The sequence below is a fragment of the Dama dama genome, chromosome 23 (genome assembly GCF_033118175.1).
Source record: "Dama dama isolate Ldn47 chromosome 23, ASM3311817v1, whole genome shotgun sequence".
In the NCBI taxonomy this organism is placed as follows: domain Eukaryota; kingdom Metazoa; phylum Chordata; class Mammalia; order Artiodactyla; family Cervidae; genus Dama; species Dama dama.
Window position 1 is genome coordinate 70694966 of NC_083703.1, and position 16908 is coordinate 70711873.

At 46.2% G+C, this 16908-nt stretch overlaps 1 protein-coding gene across 1 annotated transcript in view; it reads right to left on the reverse strand.

The window, feature by feature from the left end:
- The window catches only part of PTPRT (protein tyrosine phosphatase receptor type T), a 787366-nt gene that overhangs the window by 75730 nt on the left and 694728 nt on the right, over positions 1-16908 (reverse strand). The window contains exon 17 of the mRNA XM_061125699.1: positions 14137-14327. Coding sequence (XP_060981682.1) covers positions 14137-14327 — 191 coding nt within the window. The remainder of the gene's footprint in view (positions 1-14136; positions 14328-16908) is intronic.

A 16908-nucleotide genomic window follows, 5' to 3' on the forward strand; every position in this document is an offset into this window, starting at 1 on the left:
CTCTTTGTCCTAGTTGTATGAAGGTGCCAACAATAAACGAGATAATTATTATTTATGACAAGTGCTACAAAGGCAGCAAAGTCCTGGGATAGACAGTGACTCAGGGTAAGGGGCCAAGTTAGGCTGGCTGAACTGTGCAGAACTCTTTGGAAAAGTGACATTTGAGAAGGGAAAGCGCAGCCCCTGACTTCCGGGAGCTGGCCTGGCACTCCCAGCCAGACCTTGGTGCTTTCCCGCTGAACATAATTTCCCTGAATGCTAACAGCAGACAAGACAACTCCGAGACCCAGGCGGAGCAAGGCAAAAACACGACCACTCTGCAGCTGCGCTTGGTTGCTCAGTCGTGTCCGACTCTTTCTGACCTCATGGATTGCGGCCCAACAGGCTCCTCTCTCCATGGAATTCTCCAGGCAGGAATACTGGAGTGGGTAGCCATTCCCTTCTCCAGGGGATCTTCCTGACCCGGGGATTGAACCAAGGTATTCAGTACCACAGGTGGATTCTTCACCATCTTAGCTACCAAGGAAGCCTATTCTAACATAAACAAACAAAGGCAGGAATGCTGTCCAAGCCCAAACCCACCCCTATCCTGGCTCTTATGAGTGACTGCTGCTCCTTGTGCCAATTTCAGCTTTAGCCTTGAGCTTATGCCCCTTCTAACAAGATTTACCAAGGTACCCAATCCTACCACTTCCTGATGGTGTCCAATAGAACAAAGCCCCACATCGCCTAACACAGCCCATGTCCTAAAAGTCCTTTCTGACATCCTCTTCCTGAGATGTCCCACAGTTCCTAAATCTAGATCATTCAACTCCAGTAGGTCTCACAGCTGAGCTGAAAAATAGATGATAAGCAGAAGCCAGCCATGACAAGAGCTGAGGCAAGAATGTTCCAGAATGACAGTTGGTACAGTGGCCCTGAGATTGACCGAGGGTGGTGTGTTCTAGAACTTGAAGGGAGGCTCTCCAGAGTTGAGGGAATGTAAGTGACATATCATGTGGATGGTGTGATGCCCAGCTGAGGTCTTGTGGACCACGGCCAAAGATATGAGATATTCTAAGTCGATGGGGATGCTTCGGACATTTTTTCCTTTTTTAATAGGGAGGCTAACCAGTACCAGCATCATGACAAGTGGCTAAGAGCACTTGCCTCTTGAACCCTCCTTCATCCTTCTTGACAGGTTTCATAGACTGCAGGATAAGATTATCACCTGTTACCTGTCCCAGATCAATTCTTCTTTTGGTTGCATTCCACCCACCTGCCCACTATCCCTCCCAGTCATGGAGCTGAGGTCCCCTGGAGCCAGCAGGAGCTTGGATCCCCTGACCACACATCTCAGGCTTCTTCTGCCCCACTCCGCTGAATCACAGCACTCTTCAAGCTACCATGGTCTCCTCCATTCACACTTCAATTTCCTGTTAGAACTGAGAATTGGCCCCCATGCTGTTCCATTTCTTTCACCTGTTCACCCACTAACCTTAGCAGATTCTGCTACAGCTATGATGCCCTCCTTACTCCCTTCAGCTTGGCTGTATCCCTGGAGATAATTGGATATGATATGCCCTGGGGTGCAGCAAAACCAGGCCCAGGCACTGCTGACCAGGCGGTTCCTGGCTGACACTCCAGGGCACAGCTGAGGGCTTTCTTCCTCCAGGGTGGGCCCACCCTGCCAGGATTTCCCTGGGCAGGAGATCCCGTGACTCTCCCCATGATTCCACTCCTGGTGCAGGGAAGACCCTGGACAGCTTTCATCAAGGAGCAGCCATCATACCTGGGTCTTTCATTCATGCATAGTGTCAAAAGAAAATCTCTTGCCATGCATATGAGACAGGGAAAGGCAGAGCTTTGCAAAAGGCAGACAGACTAGAGTGTTTGGATATTTTTACTGCCAATCATTTCACCACTCCAAGTCTCAATGAACTTTTCTGACAATTAAGTCAATAATGAAACCTTCAGGGTAGCGGGTGAGGGGAGGACTTGATTACACAGGGGCGGCACGGGAATCTTTTGCTGATGGAACTCTTCTGTATCCTGAGTGTTTGGGTGTTTATATGACTCCACGCATTTGTTTAAACTCATAGAACTGTACACACTGCATCCCCCCAATAAATATTGTAGCATGTATTAATATTATTAAAAAAAAAATACACCCATGGAGTTTTACGATGGTTAGTGATGACCAGGGATGGTGCTTCCAGGCACCTGGCACATGACAGGTGTTCAGAATCTTCTGTCCCAAGGATAAGCTATCAAACCTCCTGGGCTCACTCCCACAATTCATTCTCCTGCTTCCTATTGAGCAGAAACATACAGTTTATTGTCACCAGATCAAAGACAGGGGGCTCCCTGAACACCCTTCCTGGTTTGCCTTAGACGAAAGGGGTTTCCAGGATGTAGGACTTTTGTTTAAAACCGGGACCACCCTGAGGTCATGTGCACACTGCTGTATTTAAAATGGATAACCAGTGAGGATCTATTGTACAGTGCATGGAACTCCGCTCAGTGTTATGTGGCGGCCTGGATGGGAGGGGAATTTGGGGGAGAATGGATACATGCATATGGATGGCTGAGTCCCTTTACGTAAGTTCACTTGCAACTATCACAACAGTGCTAATTGGCTATACCCCAACACAAAATAAAAGTTTGGAAAAAAATAAATAAAAGTAAAAATAAAAAAAGACAGGGACCATCCCGAACAAGCTGGGACAAGCTGGTCATCCTAGGTACAGGCAAGACACATATATATTCAGGGAGTGAGGAGGAGTTTCATGGGTCATTGGAAGCCTAAGGTCTGGTCTCAACTGTGGTCCAAGAGTTTGATAAATACCCACATTTACTGAAGACCATGGTTAGCTGATGGATGGCAAGAACCATCATGGATGGCTGTACAGGTTGCACATAACTCAAGAGCATCACACCTAAGTGAACACCATGCATCTGGTAGGTATGAGAGATTTCTGCACATATTATGAACATTTTCTGGAAGGTGATAAAGTCAAGTATCTTGAGACAGGTGTGTTTTTTGCTATTTCACTCTAAGGTGCTCTTTGAGCTAGCAGTGGCCCTGGCAGAGGCCATGCTTTCAACAAATGCCTCCTTCTCTGCTGAAAAGAGCACACCTCAGAGATTATAAATGTGGACAGAGAAGGCAGGGGAGGATGACTAATGACGGCTGCTCAGAGTGGCATTAGGAGAGCAAATATTATTGTGTGCTGTGTCACTAAGTAGATGGTAATTTATGAGTTCGGCAGGAGATGCTGAGTTGAAAATCAGATGGCAGCAAGATGGGGGTATTTGTCTGTGACAGAAGATTGGAACAAGCAGAACAGTTGAGCGTGTGTCTGCATAGAGAGTCACAGAGCTCTCTTTAAAAGGCCCCATTAAAAGCGACATGATTTCCTTTAAATGACAAATTTTAGGTCAGTGGTTCCCACACTTTGGTAGGGATCCAGATAGTCTAGAGAATTTGGTAGAATGCAGAGGCCTGCAGCCTGTCCTGCATCAATGAACCAGTGTCTCAAAGTTCTTTACTAACTCCAGGTGGTTCTGACACATAGCACAGTTTAAGAACCCCTGTTTTAGGGGCATCCCTGGGTGGCTTGGTCATAAAGAATCTGCCTGCCAATGCAGGAGACATGGGTTTGATCCCTGGTCTGGGAAGATCCCATACACCGTAGAGCAACTAAGCTTGTGTACCACAACTACCGAGTTTGTGCTCTAGAACCTGAGAACCAAAACAACTGAAGCCCAGGCGCCCTAGAGCCTGGGTTCTGCAGCAAGAGGAGCCACAGCAGTAAGAAGCCCGTGCACGACAATGAAGAGGAGGCCCTGCTCTCTATAACTAGAGCAAAGCCCACGCGGCAAGGAAGACCCAGCAAAGTCACACACAAAAATAAATAAAATCATACATATAAATAAAAAAGAACCACTGCTTTGGGCAGGAAGGTAGATGGAAACAGCGAATTCCTGGGGAAGACTGACCCTAAAGACACTCTACACACCTACAGAGATAGCCTGTGGATATAAGGGTCTTTCTGTGTCTTCTTTCTTTAAGAAATACTGCCTTTTAAGTTTCTGTATGGAACTATTCTGTTATTTTTTTTGGCTGTGCTGGTCTGTTGCTGCGTGCTGGGCACCTCTAGCTGAGGTGAGTGGGGCCTACTCTCTACTTGTGGTGTTCAGTTCAGTTCAGTCGCTTAGTCGTGTCCATTCTTTGCGACCCCATGGACTGCAGCACGCCAGGCCTCCCTGACCATCGCCAACTCCCGGACTTCACTCAAACTCATGTCCGTTGAGTCGGTGATGCCATCCAGCCATCTCGGGCTTCTCCTGTGGCTGAGCATGGGGTCGGGGCTGTGCCAGCAGCTGCAGCTCGCGGGCTCCAGAGCGCGGGCTCAGCAGCTGCAGTACACGGGCTTAGTTGTCTTGTGGCACATGGAATCTTGCTGCGTCAGGAATGGAACCTGTGTCCCCTGCATTGGCAGGCAGATTCTTAACCACTGGACCACCAGGGAAGTCCTGCATGGAACTATTCTTATTCATAAATTGGTTTCACCAGTACTTTCCAAATCAATTACATTAATATTTGGTATTGGTATACTATTTTCCAGATGCTTCAGAGAAGAGGAAAGAGCAAGATGCTGGCCTTACCTCCAAGAGGCCTACAGTTTGCTGGGAAAGCTCATACTAGGATACCTCTATTCTTCCCATCCCTGAGTCTGTGATCTGGGAGACCCATGCATCTCATTCCAGGCTATAGCCTGTTGGCCCTGTCCACACTCTCCATCTTCACACTGAGCTTCTGAGAGGGTGTCTCTGGGTCAACAGCTCTCCCCTAAACTTGAGGTCAGCTAGAATTAAGGGGTGGACTGGCAAAGGCCATGTTAGTTAATTTTTTTGTTGTTGTTGTTAATTCTGTTCAGGAAAACCATGAAAACTTCCTGTTTATCTCCCTAACTAGTTTCATTTTGAGTTTTCTCATTTCCTAGACAGGCATCTTTCTTTCCCATGTAAGAGGTGACTTGCAATATTTCAATTCCTTTATGTTTCTGAGCCCCTAAATGTGTGGTCTGCTCTGTCACACATGCTTTTTCTCAACCCAGCCTTCTACTCCCTTCAACTCAGTGTCTCATCTTTTAGAAAATTTCTGATTGTTCTTGAAGTAATAACTGACCAAAAGGAACATTAAACAGCAAAATCTGCTTTCACCCTGGACTGCCCTTTCTCAAAGTGTGTTAACCAGGGTTCTTTTATATAATTACAGTGGTATGGCAAGACCATGAGCTTCCTCTAAAGTAGGGTCTTTACTGTTTTTATCTTTCTAACTATCCCCAGCACTCTACTCAGGGTAAGGTACTCAGTAGGTACTCAATAAATGTTTCTGGCCAAATGAAGCATAAGCATGTATCATCAGGCTTCAGGAGTCCATGATATACAATCAAACATTTCACAGAAGGTGAAACATGGACCCAGAGATGGAAGAGTCTCATTCAAGTCTACCCGTGATGTCAGGGGTAAATTGAGAACCAGGTCTTGATTCTCAGTTGAGATAGTTTTCTATGGTAGCACCTCAAAATTGCTCCTTTGATTGGGGCGGGTTCCAGTTAAATAGAAAATATCTATTTGCTATGTTGTAAACAGAATACCAAGCGGAAAAATAAAAATAAGCTCAAAGGAAAAGTTTCAGTTAATATATTGTCTCTTGAACATGAGCACTTTCTTAATAGGAAAAACTTCCAAGTGTGAAACCACAGGGTTCGAACTTCCAAGTCTGAAACCACATGATGTGTTTGGGACACCTCTGGAAATGGCCCACTTTCTCCTTATTTTAATCCATGGAACATGGACTGAAATAAGCAGGCGGAATCAGGTCTTTCTATTTTGGTCATTATGAGTTTCAAGAGCTGGAGAACAAGCATGGTATTCCCTTTCATGATTTGGGCTTCTGCCACTAATTCCCCATGTCCTTACCCAAGAATCACTCATTTGCAAATTGAAGAGCTGGACCAGAACCCAGAGGTTACCTACAGTGGGGTGTTTTGTGACTCTCTTACCAAGTGAAGGGAGAAAAAAGAAAAAATTGTAAGAGCAGAAGGTCAGCTCTGTCTCTGCTTGGGTGGCTCTGAGCAGAGCAGAGGGCACCTGGGGGTGATTTGAAGCATCCATCTCCATGGTTATACTCAATCAAAGCTGCCCACCCAACACCACCCACAAATGACTAACAAAGATGGCAACACTGGCCACTGGCCTCACCCCACACAAGCCACGCACATGGCGTGTCTGCCCAGAGCTGGAAGATGAACAAATGTTTGCTCTTCATTAGGCTGTATCATATGCCTCACAGCTGTTCCTTGTTGCCTTAAATAGTCTTAATGGAGCTGTAATAACCAGATACCTTCTGGTTTCCCTACTGGGCTTGTTCTATTCATTATGACGACAGGCTGCCTGGATTGGACTGGGATTAACACGCTTCTCTTCCTTCTCTCCATCACAAAGTCACCTCATCTTCTTTCCCCGCATCCTTCCCAAACGTGATATTCAGCTGACTCTGATGGTGGCTGGGGTTCTAGGACTCACAGACAAACCTAACTCTCCAGCCAACATCTGTTAACATTTGATGGCATGCTTAGGGTTTCTGTTTTGTAACTGGGGGAAGCTGGGGGAATTTGGACTGGGGGTGATAGGAAGGGGAGGAAGGAAGACTCTGAGATCCAAGATCATGTGCAGAAGCCCCTTGACTTTAATGTGGCTGTGTTCCAATAGCAGGGTAGATTTGAGGGGTCACCACACGCTTCCATAGGCAATGGACGTCACCAGCAGTCTTTACTGCAGGGGAGGGGAGGGGTCTGTGGGCACAAGCAAGCCAAGTGCTGGGGACTCTGTGGGTCTCCTGAGACCAGTGACTCTATCTTGAAAGTACATTAGAGTCATCTGGAGAACTTAGAAAATATTGATCCCTGGATCCCACTTTCAGAGATTCTGATGTAATTGGTCTGAAAGACGGCCTGGGTGTTGGTGTTCTTAAAACTTCCCCGGGTAATTCTAACGTGCAGTCAACACTGGAAGCTTCTAAGACAGATCTGTACAGGAAATGCAGTTAATTTGCCTTAGGCCTCCTTGAGTACTTAGGAACACAAGGCCCCCCAGTCAGTCATGGTAGCTAAGGCTTGAGACATAACTAGCAGGGTGGGAGCTCCAGAGAGTGAAGTCTAGTGGAGATACAGATAGGATGGAGGAGCCACCTGGCCTGGACAACTGGTTCCTACTGAGACTCCCAACCCTGCGTGGACAGAGCACTCTTTGGATCCCTTTGACCAATGTCTTCACTCTCATTGCGTAAATGTGAAAAGGGGGGCCCGGAGAGGAGTAACTGGCCCAAGGTCACCCAGAAACTTAATCAAAGAGACAGGACTTGAACCTAGGCATTTTGACTCTCAGTTCAGGACTGTTCATGCATTATTTCAAGTCATTGAACTTAAAATATATATTCAAGTTTACATGCTCAAAAGAACAAGATGATTTTATGGCTCTATGTGAAAGAATGTGTGTGGGCTTATCTGGGCTCAGGGCCCAGTCTCCTGGTTCAGGCAACTTCATACTTTCCTTGAATTACTGTTCCAGCCGCCTACCTGTCTCTGGTTTCCCTGCTCTGGTCTACGACAAAGAGTTGCATCTAAAATGTGAATCCAGCTTAAAAAATCCTGCTTTTTTCAGTAGCTCCCCATTACTCCTGGAGTAAAATCCAAACTCCTCAGCCTGACAAGACCCACTTGCCCCAACCCCATGCCTGCTTAACAATTTCAGCCCCATCTCCTTCTATGTTCCCTCCTATTTCTCCAGCTTTGACTTAGACTTCATGTCTTCCAGAAAGCCACTGGCCATCCAACCTCAGGCTAGGCTCAATGCATCCCACCTCCACAGGTTCTGATAGCACTCCGTTTAGTTCAGTTCAGTTGCTCAGTCATGTCCGACTCTTTGTGAGGTTACTCAAACTCACATCCTTTGAGGTGGTGATGCCATTCAACTATCTCATCCCCTGTCATCCCCTTCTCCTCCTGCCTTCAATCTTTCCCAGCATCAGGGTCTTTTCAGTGAGTCAGTTCTTCACATCGGGTGGCCAAAGCATTGGAGCTGTAGCTTTAGCATCAGTCCTTTCAATGAATATTCAGGACGGATTTGCTTTAGGATTGACTGGTTGGATCTCCTTGCAGTCTAAGGGACTCTCAAGAGTCTTCTCCAACACCACAGTTCAAAAGCATCAATTCTTTGGTGCCCAGCTTTGTTTATGGTCTAACTCTCACATCCATACATGACCACTGGAAAAACCATAGCCTTGACTAGACGCACCTTTGTCAGTAAAGAAATGTCTCTGCCTTTTAATATGTTGTCTAGGCTTGTCATAGCTTTTCTTCCAAGGAGGAAGCGTCTTTTAATTTCATGGCTGCAGTCATCATCTGTAGTGATTTTGGAGCCCAAGAAAATAAAGTCTGTCACTGTGTTCATTGTTTCCCCATCTATTTTCCATGAAGTGATGGGACTGGACAGCGCTCTGAGGATGCCTCTATTGTGACATTTTGCCAAATAGTGAACTAGTCAGTTTATATGCCCATCTCTAAGAATGAGCTCTATGAACTCAGTTGGTAAAGAATCCGCCTGCAATGCAGGAGACCCCGGTTTGATTCCTGGTCAAAAAGATCTGCTGGAGAAGGGATAGGCTACCCACTCCAGTATTCTTGGGTTTCCCTTGTGGCTCAGCTGGTAAAAAATCTGCCTGCAGTGCGGGAGATCTGGGTTCGATCCCTGGGTTGAGAAGATTCCTTAGCAAAGGGAAAGGCTACCCACTCCAGTATTCTGGCCTGGAGAATTCCATGGACTGTATAGTCCATGGGGTTGCAAAGAGTCAGACATGACTGAATGACTTTCACTCTCCCCATAAGGCAAGGACTCTATCTTGTCTCCTCAGTTCTCAGAGACCAATACAATGCCTGGTCTAGGAAAAGTGCTTTAACATCTTACAGTTGAAATTCTGTGAGACTGAGTCCTTGGTCCTCATCTCTGTCTAGACTCACTGACTTTAAACAGTCACATATCATCTCTATGTCAATGATTCCCCAGACTGTCTCCAAAGCCCAGGCTTCTTTCCCAAATTCCCATCTCATACATCCAGCTACCTACTTTCCATCTCCACTAGGATATCTACTGGACAGCTTAGTTCAGAAAGGAACTCCCCATTCCTTCCTTCTCCTCACTGTTCCATCTGCAGGTTCCCATCTCCACTGGTGGCAACTCCATCCTTCCAGGGTCTCAGATAACAACCCTGGAATCACCCTTGACTCCTCTGTTTCTCTCAGTCTCCATGTATGATGTGTGAGGATTCTGTTGGCTCTTAAAATACATTCATAGTCCAACAACTTCTCACCACCCCTGCTGCCACATTCCAGGTGAGTCAGCACCATCTCTCCACTGAGCTACCGCATGGCCTCTCCACTGGCTTCGCTACTTTTACACTTTCTTTCCTTTGTTTCCATTCTTCAAATAGTAACTAGAATCAGTCTTTCAAAATAATGTCAAGAAATTATCACTTGTCTTCTCGAAGCGCTGCAGTGGCTGTCTAGCCCATTCAGAGTAAAAGCCTAAAGTCCTTATAATGGCTTATAAGGCACTATATGGTCAGGCCCCCTTTATTTTTCCAACTACACCTTCTATTGCTTTTCCTCCATGTTCACTCTACTCACTCCATGACCTCCTTGTACATGCCAGATACATTACTCCCTTGATCTGGAATCTTTTCCTCCGGATATTTTTCACAAAGTCTCTGCCCACATCTCATAATTAAAGACGGCCCTTTCGGTCTGTTCAGTATTGGAGCCTCCTTCATTTCGTGTTTCTGAAATATACCCTCTCCCTTCCCTGTACTCTTTCATTCCCCACGGTACTTACTTGTGGAAGATTGTATAAGCCACAGATCAGAGTTTCCAACTGCTCCTGTTTTGTATTCTCTCTTAGAATCTTGCGGCTGCCCCTCCCTTCATCAAGAGATGGAGTCTAGGGACTTCTTTGGTGGCTAAGTGTCCAGTGGCTCAGATTCTGTGCTCCCAATGCAGGCAGCTTGGGTTTGACCCCTGGTCAGGGAACCAAAATCCCACGTGCTACAAACTAAGAGCTCATATGCTGCAACTAAAAGACCCCACATGCTGCAAAGAAAACTGAAGACCCCATGTGCCGCAACAAAGACTTGGTACAACCAAATATATAATAATAAAATACATTTAAAAAAAGAGAGATGGAGTCTAATTCCCCTTCTGTAGAATATAGGCAGTTATTGTTTGCTTATAACCAACATAAAGTGGTAGGAGTGTTCTCTGTGGTGTCCAAGTGCAGGTCACAAGGGGTGATGCACTTGCCACTTTGTTAGCTAGCAGGCTCACCAATGAAGCCCTGCACCACTACGTAAGAAGTTCAAGGATCTTGAGGCAACCATGCTGTGAAGAAGCCAGGCTACCTGAAGAGGCTTAGTATAGGTGTTCCAGCTGGCTATCCCAGCTGAGATCCCAGATGACAGCCTACATCAACTGGTAGCCATGTGAGTGAAGACACTTCCATATCACTTCAGCCCTAAGCCATAGAAACTTCCAAGTCAAGGCTTCAGACATCATGGTGTAGAGACAGACTACCCCTGCTGTATTCTGTCCAAATTCCTGATCCACCGAATCAATGCACATGATAAATTGGTTGTTTTATGTCACTAAGATTTGGGGTAGTTTGTAACACAGTATTTATCATTGTCTACCATACTATATTATTGACTAACATATTACAGTAAGTTACTGTAAACTAACTTCCTTATTTTTAAGTCTACTGTTTATTTTGAGGTTCCTCTGCTAGAACACAAGTTTCACAAGGACAAGGATCTTTGTCTATTTTTGTTCTCTGGTGTATCCCAAATATCTAGAACAGTCCTTGGGAATAGTAAATACTTGGTAAATGTTTAATGAACAAATTTTTGAGTGACTGAAAAACTTAACTGAATTTTATAAGACACAGCTTGCTACAGCTAAGAGGTCCCTTATATGTCAACTTGTCAAACCCACTCATTTGTATGAAAAAACTGAGCAGGGTAGGGGAGTGACAGGCCACAGACAGAGCACATGTGTGTGGGTTTGAGAAGAGGCCTGAAGACCCGGGAATCTTCTGTCTACAATAGGAAATGGTCTTCAAGTGGATTTGTGATTCTTTGCTCAGTCTGTAGCTTCCAGACATCACAGGAGCCTTGATGATCAAAACAACATCCAGCTACAGTCTCCGTTAGTGGAAAGACACTGTGGAAAGACTCCTACTAAGTAATGTTTTCCAATTAATCTCCAGTTAATCAGGAAATACTGTTAACTAGAAGCTAAGCATTCAAGCTAACTGATTAATGTAATCTGAACTGATTGAGGGCAAGTCTAGCCTACTTAATGCTATTTCTGGTTGAAGTTCAAATGATGGAACAACATGTATTGTTTTCTCTCTCACTATAAAAGCAGTTAATTTCCATGCTAGAAAGTTTGGAAAATATAAAAAAGCACACACACACAAAGGAATGTTAAAAAAGAAAAAAAATATCAACCCAGATCCCACCACACAGGGATGGATGCTTTTAAAAGTGACATCATTCTGGGTGGCAATGCACCAAAATTGGCAAATGTATTTGTATTTCTGTTTTCAAATTTTAGATTGCAAGTTCTTAGAACAGTGTTTCTCAGGCTTTGACTACTTTGACCCCTTTCTGATAAATCACACAGATTGATCCCTTAATGCTATTTGAAAATTTAAAACAAATTAAATATTATGACTTATGACTTATTCAACCTTTATGATACTGACCATAACTTTATAAACAACACACCCTCTCCTGACATTCGCTCAGCAGACAGATCTACACAAGTGAGTGTAAGCACGTACATGTGTCCCCCTCCCCCCATCACACATACTTTAAGGGCTTGGGATTGAGGCAGGAGATAGATGGGCCCCAGGCTGAGCAGCTCCAAACAGTCTCCCCTGACACTTCAGAACAAGAGATAACAACAGAGCCCTGCTTGAATAAAAGATAAGCTGATCACATTTTTTCTCATTCTTGTGATCAAGGAGATATCCCAGACCACACGTGAGCAGAAAAGATCCTCAGAGGTCAAAGGAAGGGGGGGGGGGTGCCAGCCCATAATATGTCCTGCCAACCTCCCAGAAACTCTCACACTAGAAATTCAGCTTGGCTGAAAGATGTGCATGCACATTGGAGAGGGCCCTGAGTCAGACCAAATATGCACGTGAGCAAGATGACTGGCTGAGGGGATCTGGAAAATTGCCCCCATATAAGAGAGCTAAGCCACTCCTATTGGGTGAAAATGACTCTGAGTCCACCTGTGGATTCTTCCACATGTATGTCACTTCTAATAAACACTTTACCTGCTTCACAATCTTTGTCTCTTCGCTGAACTTTCTTTTTTTCAAAGCAGACAAGGACCGAGGTCCTGCTTCCAGCTGCTGAGATTCTCAGCCCCCTGAGACCAAGATCATTCAAGCAACCTCCTAGGAAATAAGGTCCAGGGAAGCGAGGTGATGAGACTACCTCCTGTGATTCTTATCCCAATATCCTCCCAAAATTTATAGATTGGATATGTGAAAAATGCTATTTTACTTAGGCCATATTTGAAATTAACTGCTAGTTCTCCTGAGCTGGTAATTACTTACATTCATTGACATAAACGTTTTTGTTCCCATAAATGTGTCAAACATTCCCCTTGCTACCGTGTTTTACACTCTCATAAAGTTTTAGGACCAGACAGGCCCTTAGTAATCACCGTATCCAAACTCTTCATTCAACTAATAAAGACTTTTAAAAGTCAGACTGCAAAGCCGAGAGGCCACACAGTTTGTTGCATTGGGGTCTGGACCCCTCCCCCATGGTTTGGCACAATTTCATGACCTCACACAGCTTCTGAAATACTGCTGTGTAAGCGCTTTCTCAGAATACTGTCTGAGAGTTAAACTTAGTCCTTGGTATCAAGAATTCCAAATGTGTAGCATCTGAGTCAACGCATTTTCACTGCACACACTGAACTGAACCTAGCATATTTGGGCCACATGCTGCATGTGAAGGCAAGAAAAAACACCACCACCACAAGAAAACCCAGTGCAAATAACCCAGAGCCTGGCACACAGTAAGTGCTCAAAAGATATTTTGGGAAAGGAGGAGGAGAGGGAGAGAGAGGAAAAGAGAAGAATGAGATGCTCTTTCCAAAGCTGCTTGCAGCTGCATTCTGACTGGCACAGGAAGGGTGCAAAATTCCTCCAGGGGAGTGAGGTGCTCTTTAGGGCTAGAAAACATCGTAATGAGTTCCTCCTTTTTTCATTCTACTTTTTGCTTGCAAAAGGTGAGGCCTAATGGGCAAGGAGTGAAACAAAGGGAGTGAGATAAAGAAAGCTAAATTGTTCTGCATAAAAAAAGTAAACGGAGTATGGGAGTCCTCTTTTGGCTGCTAGAAAAAAAGGAGGAGGAAAAAAAGGAAAATTTGAGGACACTGAAGAGAACTTTGGGGAAGGAAGTGGACAGAGACCTGTCAGGTGACCAGAACCTCAGAAGGACTTGTATTCAGGTGCTTCCTGTATGGCAATCTTTCTGTGATTTCCCAAACCTCAGTAACAACTGCTATCACACGTCCCTGGCAATAGAGACAGGCTGGGGAGCAAGGTAAGGGATGTCCAATGGATGTGGAGAGGTACAGAGAAAGGGGGGGATGGCGGTCACCAGATGAGATATTGACTGGGGCGGGTGCTGAAAACACAACAGAAGCATGACCATGAGGCAACAGGAGACCAGGAGCAAGCAGACCTCCTAGAAATCACTGGAAGGCAGGGGACACCTGCTGGTTTTTCTTCAATGTGTAGGATGGGGGCTCAAGTCATTCTCTCTTCCTACTGAAGGAAGACGTGACTCCAAACTGACAAAAGCAGATCTGGGTGGGGACTGAGACCGTGTATTTCTGACATGCTCCCGGGTGCTGCTGATGCTGCTGGACCATACTTTGAGTAGCAAGACTGTAGCATCCATGAGGCTTCTGCGCCCACCAGGGAGTTTCCTGCGGGGTGGTCTCTTACCTCATACTCCTCCTTGAACCCGTAGCCCTGGCCCCTCTTCATCTGGGTGATGTGCTGGAGCAGGTCAGCCACCCGGATGGCAGGCTGGAACTGGTCCCGGGGATAGCTCATCTCCACGGGGTCGCAGGCTCGGTAGGGGTGAGTCTGGATCGTGAGGGTGGGCTGCGCCAGCTCCCCACGGCTGCCATCTGCTTCAAAGAGAAGGAGGCAGAACAGGCCATCACCTATAGGAGCTTTGTCCTCTGTCCTCTGTCCCTCCCTCAGCTTGACATGGGGAGGACTGAGGGAACCAACTCAGGACTACTGATCAGGGAATTTCAGAAAGATCAGAGATGTGTGGTTTCCCTGGCCTGGCTGTAGTGGCAGGTTTAAAAACTAAACAACAAACAGACACAATAACAGGCGGTCTGTTTCTATTTCAAGGGTGCATCTTTATGGAGTAAAGCCAAGCTCTCAGGTTGGCTGTCAGCTCTGTCCGTCCTCCAGGCTTGCCAGGGTGGTCATGGCCAATCCAGGCCAATCCCAGAACCAGTTAGAAGCTGGGCAGGCTGGATACTGGAGGCACCCTCCTGCAGCCTGCCTGGAATGTCTTGGTGGTCCCTGGAGAACAGAGCCATGTGTCTGCTTCTGGTCCATTTGACTGTATCCTTGTGACCTGGTTTCTCTACTAGTTTTGTTTCCTTCAGGTTGTACTCTGGGAGGAATTGGAGCCAGTCTTTGGATCCACAGTAAAAAGCAGGGACACTCACCCTCTCAGCTGCTCTCTCCAGCTCTGGCATCTGCAGTGTGATCATTTTCTGCCTACTGTCTGATTTCCCCAGCACGTAAAAGTCTTAATCCTGGAGTGATGCTGTGCCTACCTTGCAGGTAGAAAGGTCTGAACCTCCTCCTTCAGCTACTTCTCCCAGGTCCGGGCTGTATACCTGATCTCCTTCATCACCTCTCCTTGGTATAAGAGCTATAATCTCCCCTGTTAACAATCTTTACACACACTGATTGAGTTCACTGCCCCATATTAGTTGGGCTACCCTCAAAACTGATGCCTGTTGAGGGTGGAATTTGAATGCCTCTGCTCCCCTTGTACCAGTAAAACCATTTTCTTACCCTCTGAACTCCCTGCCAGCCACACACTGTCAATGTTCTAGGGCCAGTGCATCTCATCCAGAACCATTCAGGCTTTGTCTCTCCTCCCAGAGTCGTGAACACTCTATGCCCTAGACTGCGGTGTTTGTGGTGTGCATAAGATGAGGACTGCCAGATTTAACGTGTTTCACCCAGATGTTTTCAGACACTGCAAGGCACCAAGGCAGACCCCACGAGGGCTATGCCACACTCATTTCCTGGGAGGTTTAGCATGTATTTCCTCATTTTCTGCAACTTTTCTTTTCAGAACCCATGCATCTTTCAGTTTGTCTCAATAATCCATCAAACACTGATTCTGTAAAAGTGAACTTCCCTCCTATGTGTCGGCATGAGCAAAGCTGTTCCTAGTAAGGAAACGATTGCCGACAGAAAGATCTAGAACTTACAGGTTTATCCACCAGGAAGAAGGGCCTAGATGTAAGCACATGATGTAAGAAGGTGAGATGTACGCACATGTTTCCTGTCAGGCATGAGGAAAATACAGCTTATTTTTCTCCTCGGATGTGAGGTCATAGGTAACACATCTGCATGGGCACTGCTTCAACACAGAGCTGGCAAATGTGGGCACTGTGTCCCTCCTCCATCACACCCTTGTGATCGGGAGTTAGGATTTACTGAGACTTCACCCTGTGCCAGGGACTCTGGCAGGCACTGGAAATGCTCAGAAGACAGGTTCCACCCTTGACAGTCAAGTACAGTGGTCCCCAACCTTTTTGGCCTGAGGGACTAGTTTCGTGGGAGACAATTTTTCCACGGATCCAGGGTAGAGGATGGTTTTGGGCTGATTCAACTGCATTGCATTTATTCTGCCCTGGCTGATCTGACAGGAGGTGGAGCTCAGGTGGTAATGTGAGTGACGGGGAGTGCCTGTAAAGAGAGATGAAGCTTCATTCACTTGGCTGCTCACTCCTGCTGTGTAGCTGGGTTCCTAACAGGCCATGGCCTGGTAGCAGTCTGTGGTCCAGGAGTTTGGAACCCTGTAAGGTGGACAGACAAGGACGCCCACTGGAAGCACAAGAGGAGAAGTGGGAAAAGCCAAGCACATCTATGTAACAGCAAGGGGGCTGGGATGGAGTGGAGGCGGAGGGTGGAGAGGTGATGGGGGCAAGGTTGTAAGACATGGAGTGAGGTAGGCCTAGAGAGGTGTGAATGTCTACGAACCTTCAAGCCTCTAGAAAGGATTTTAAGAAGATGCCTTCTCTTTAAAGACACATTATGTCTTGTAACTCAATGATAAAGAACCAGGTTGCCAAGGCAGGAGACATAAGAGATGTGGGTTCAATCCCTAGGTTGGGAAGATCCCTTGGATGAGGGCCTAGCAACCCACTCCAATATTCTTGCCTGGAGAATCCCATGGACAGAGGAGCCTGGCGGGCTATAGTCTATAGGGTTGCAAAGAGTCAGACATGATGGAAACGACTCAGTACATATGACTTGTAGGTGTCCCAGCTGCCATGGATATGTGGCATCCTTCTGGTGAATATCACCTGTGGGGCTGGAGAAGAAAGGAACACTTGGGTTTGCTTCTCCAGATGCTGTACTTCCTGGTTTTCCAGGAGAGGATGAACCAGAGTCGGTGCCTAGAGCCCTGGGAATGTCTCCCACCTAAGCCACCATCATATACGCGGA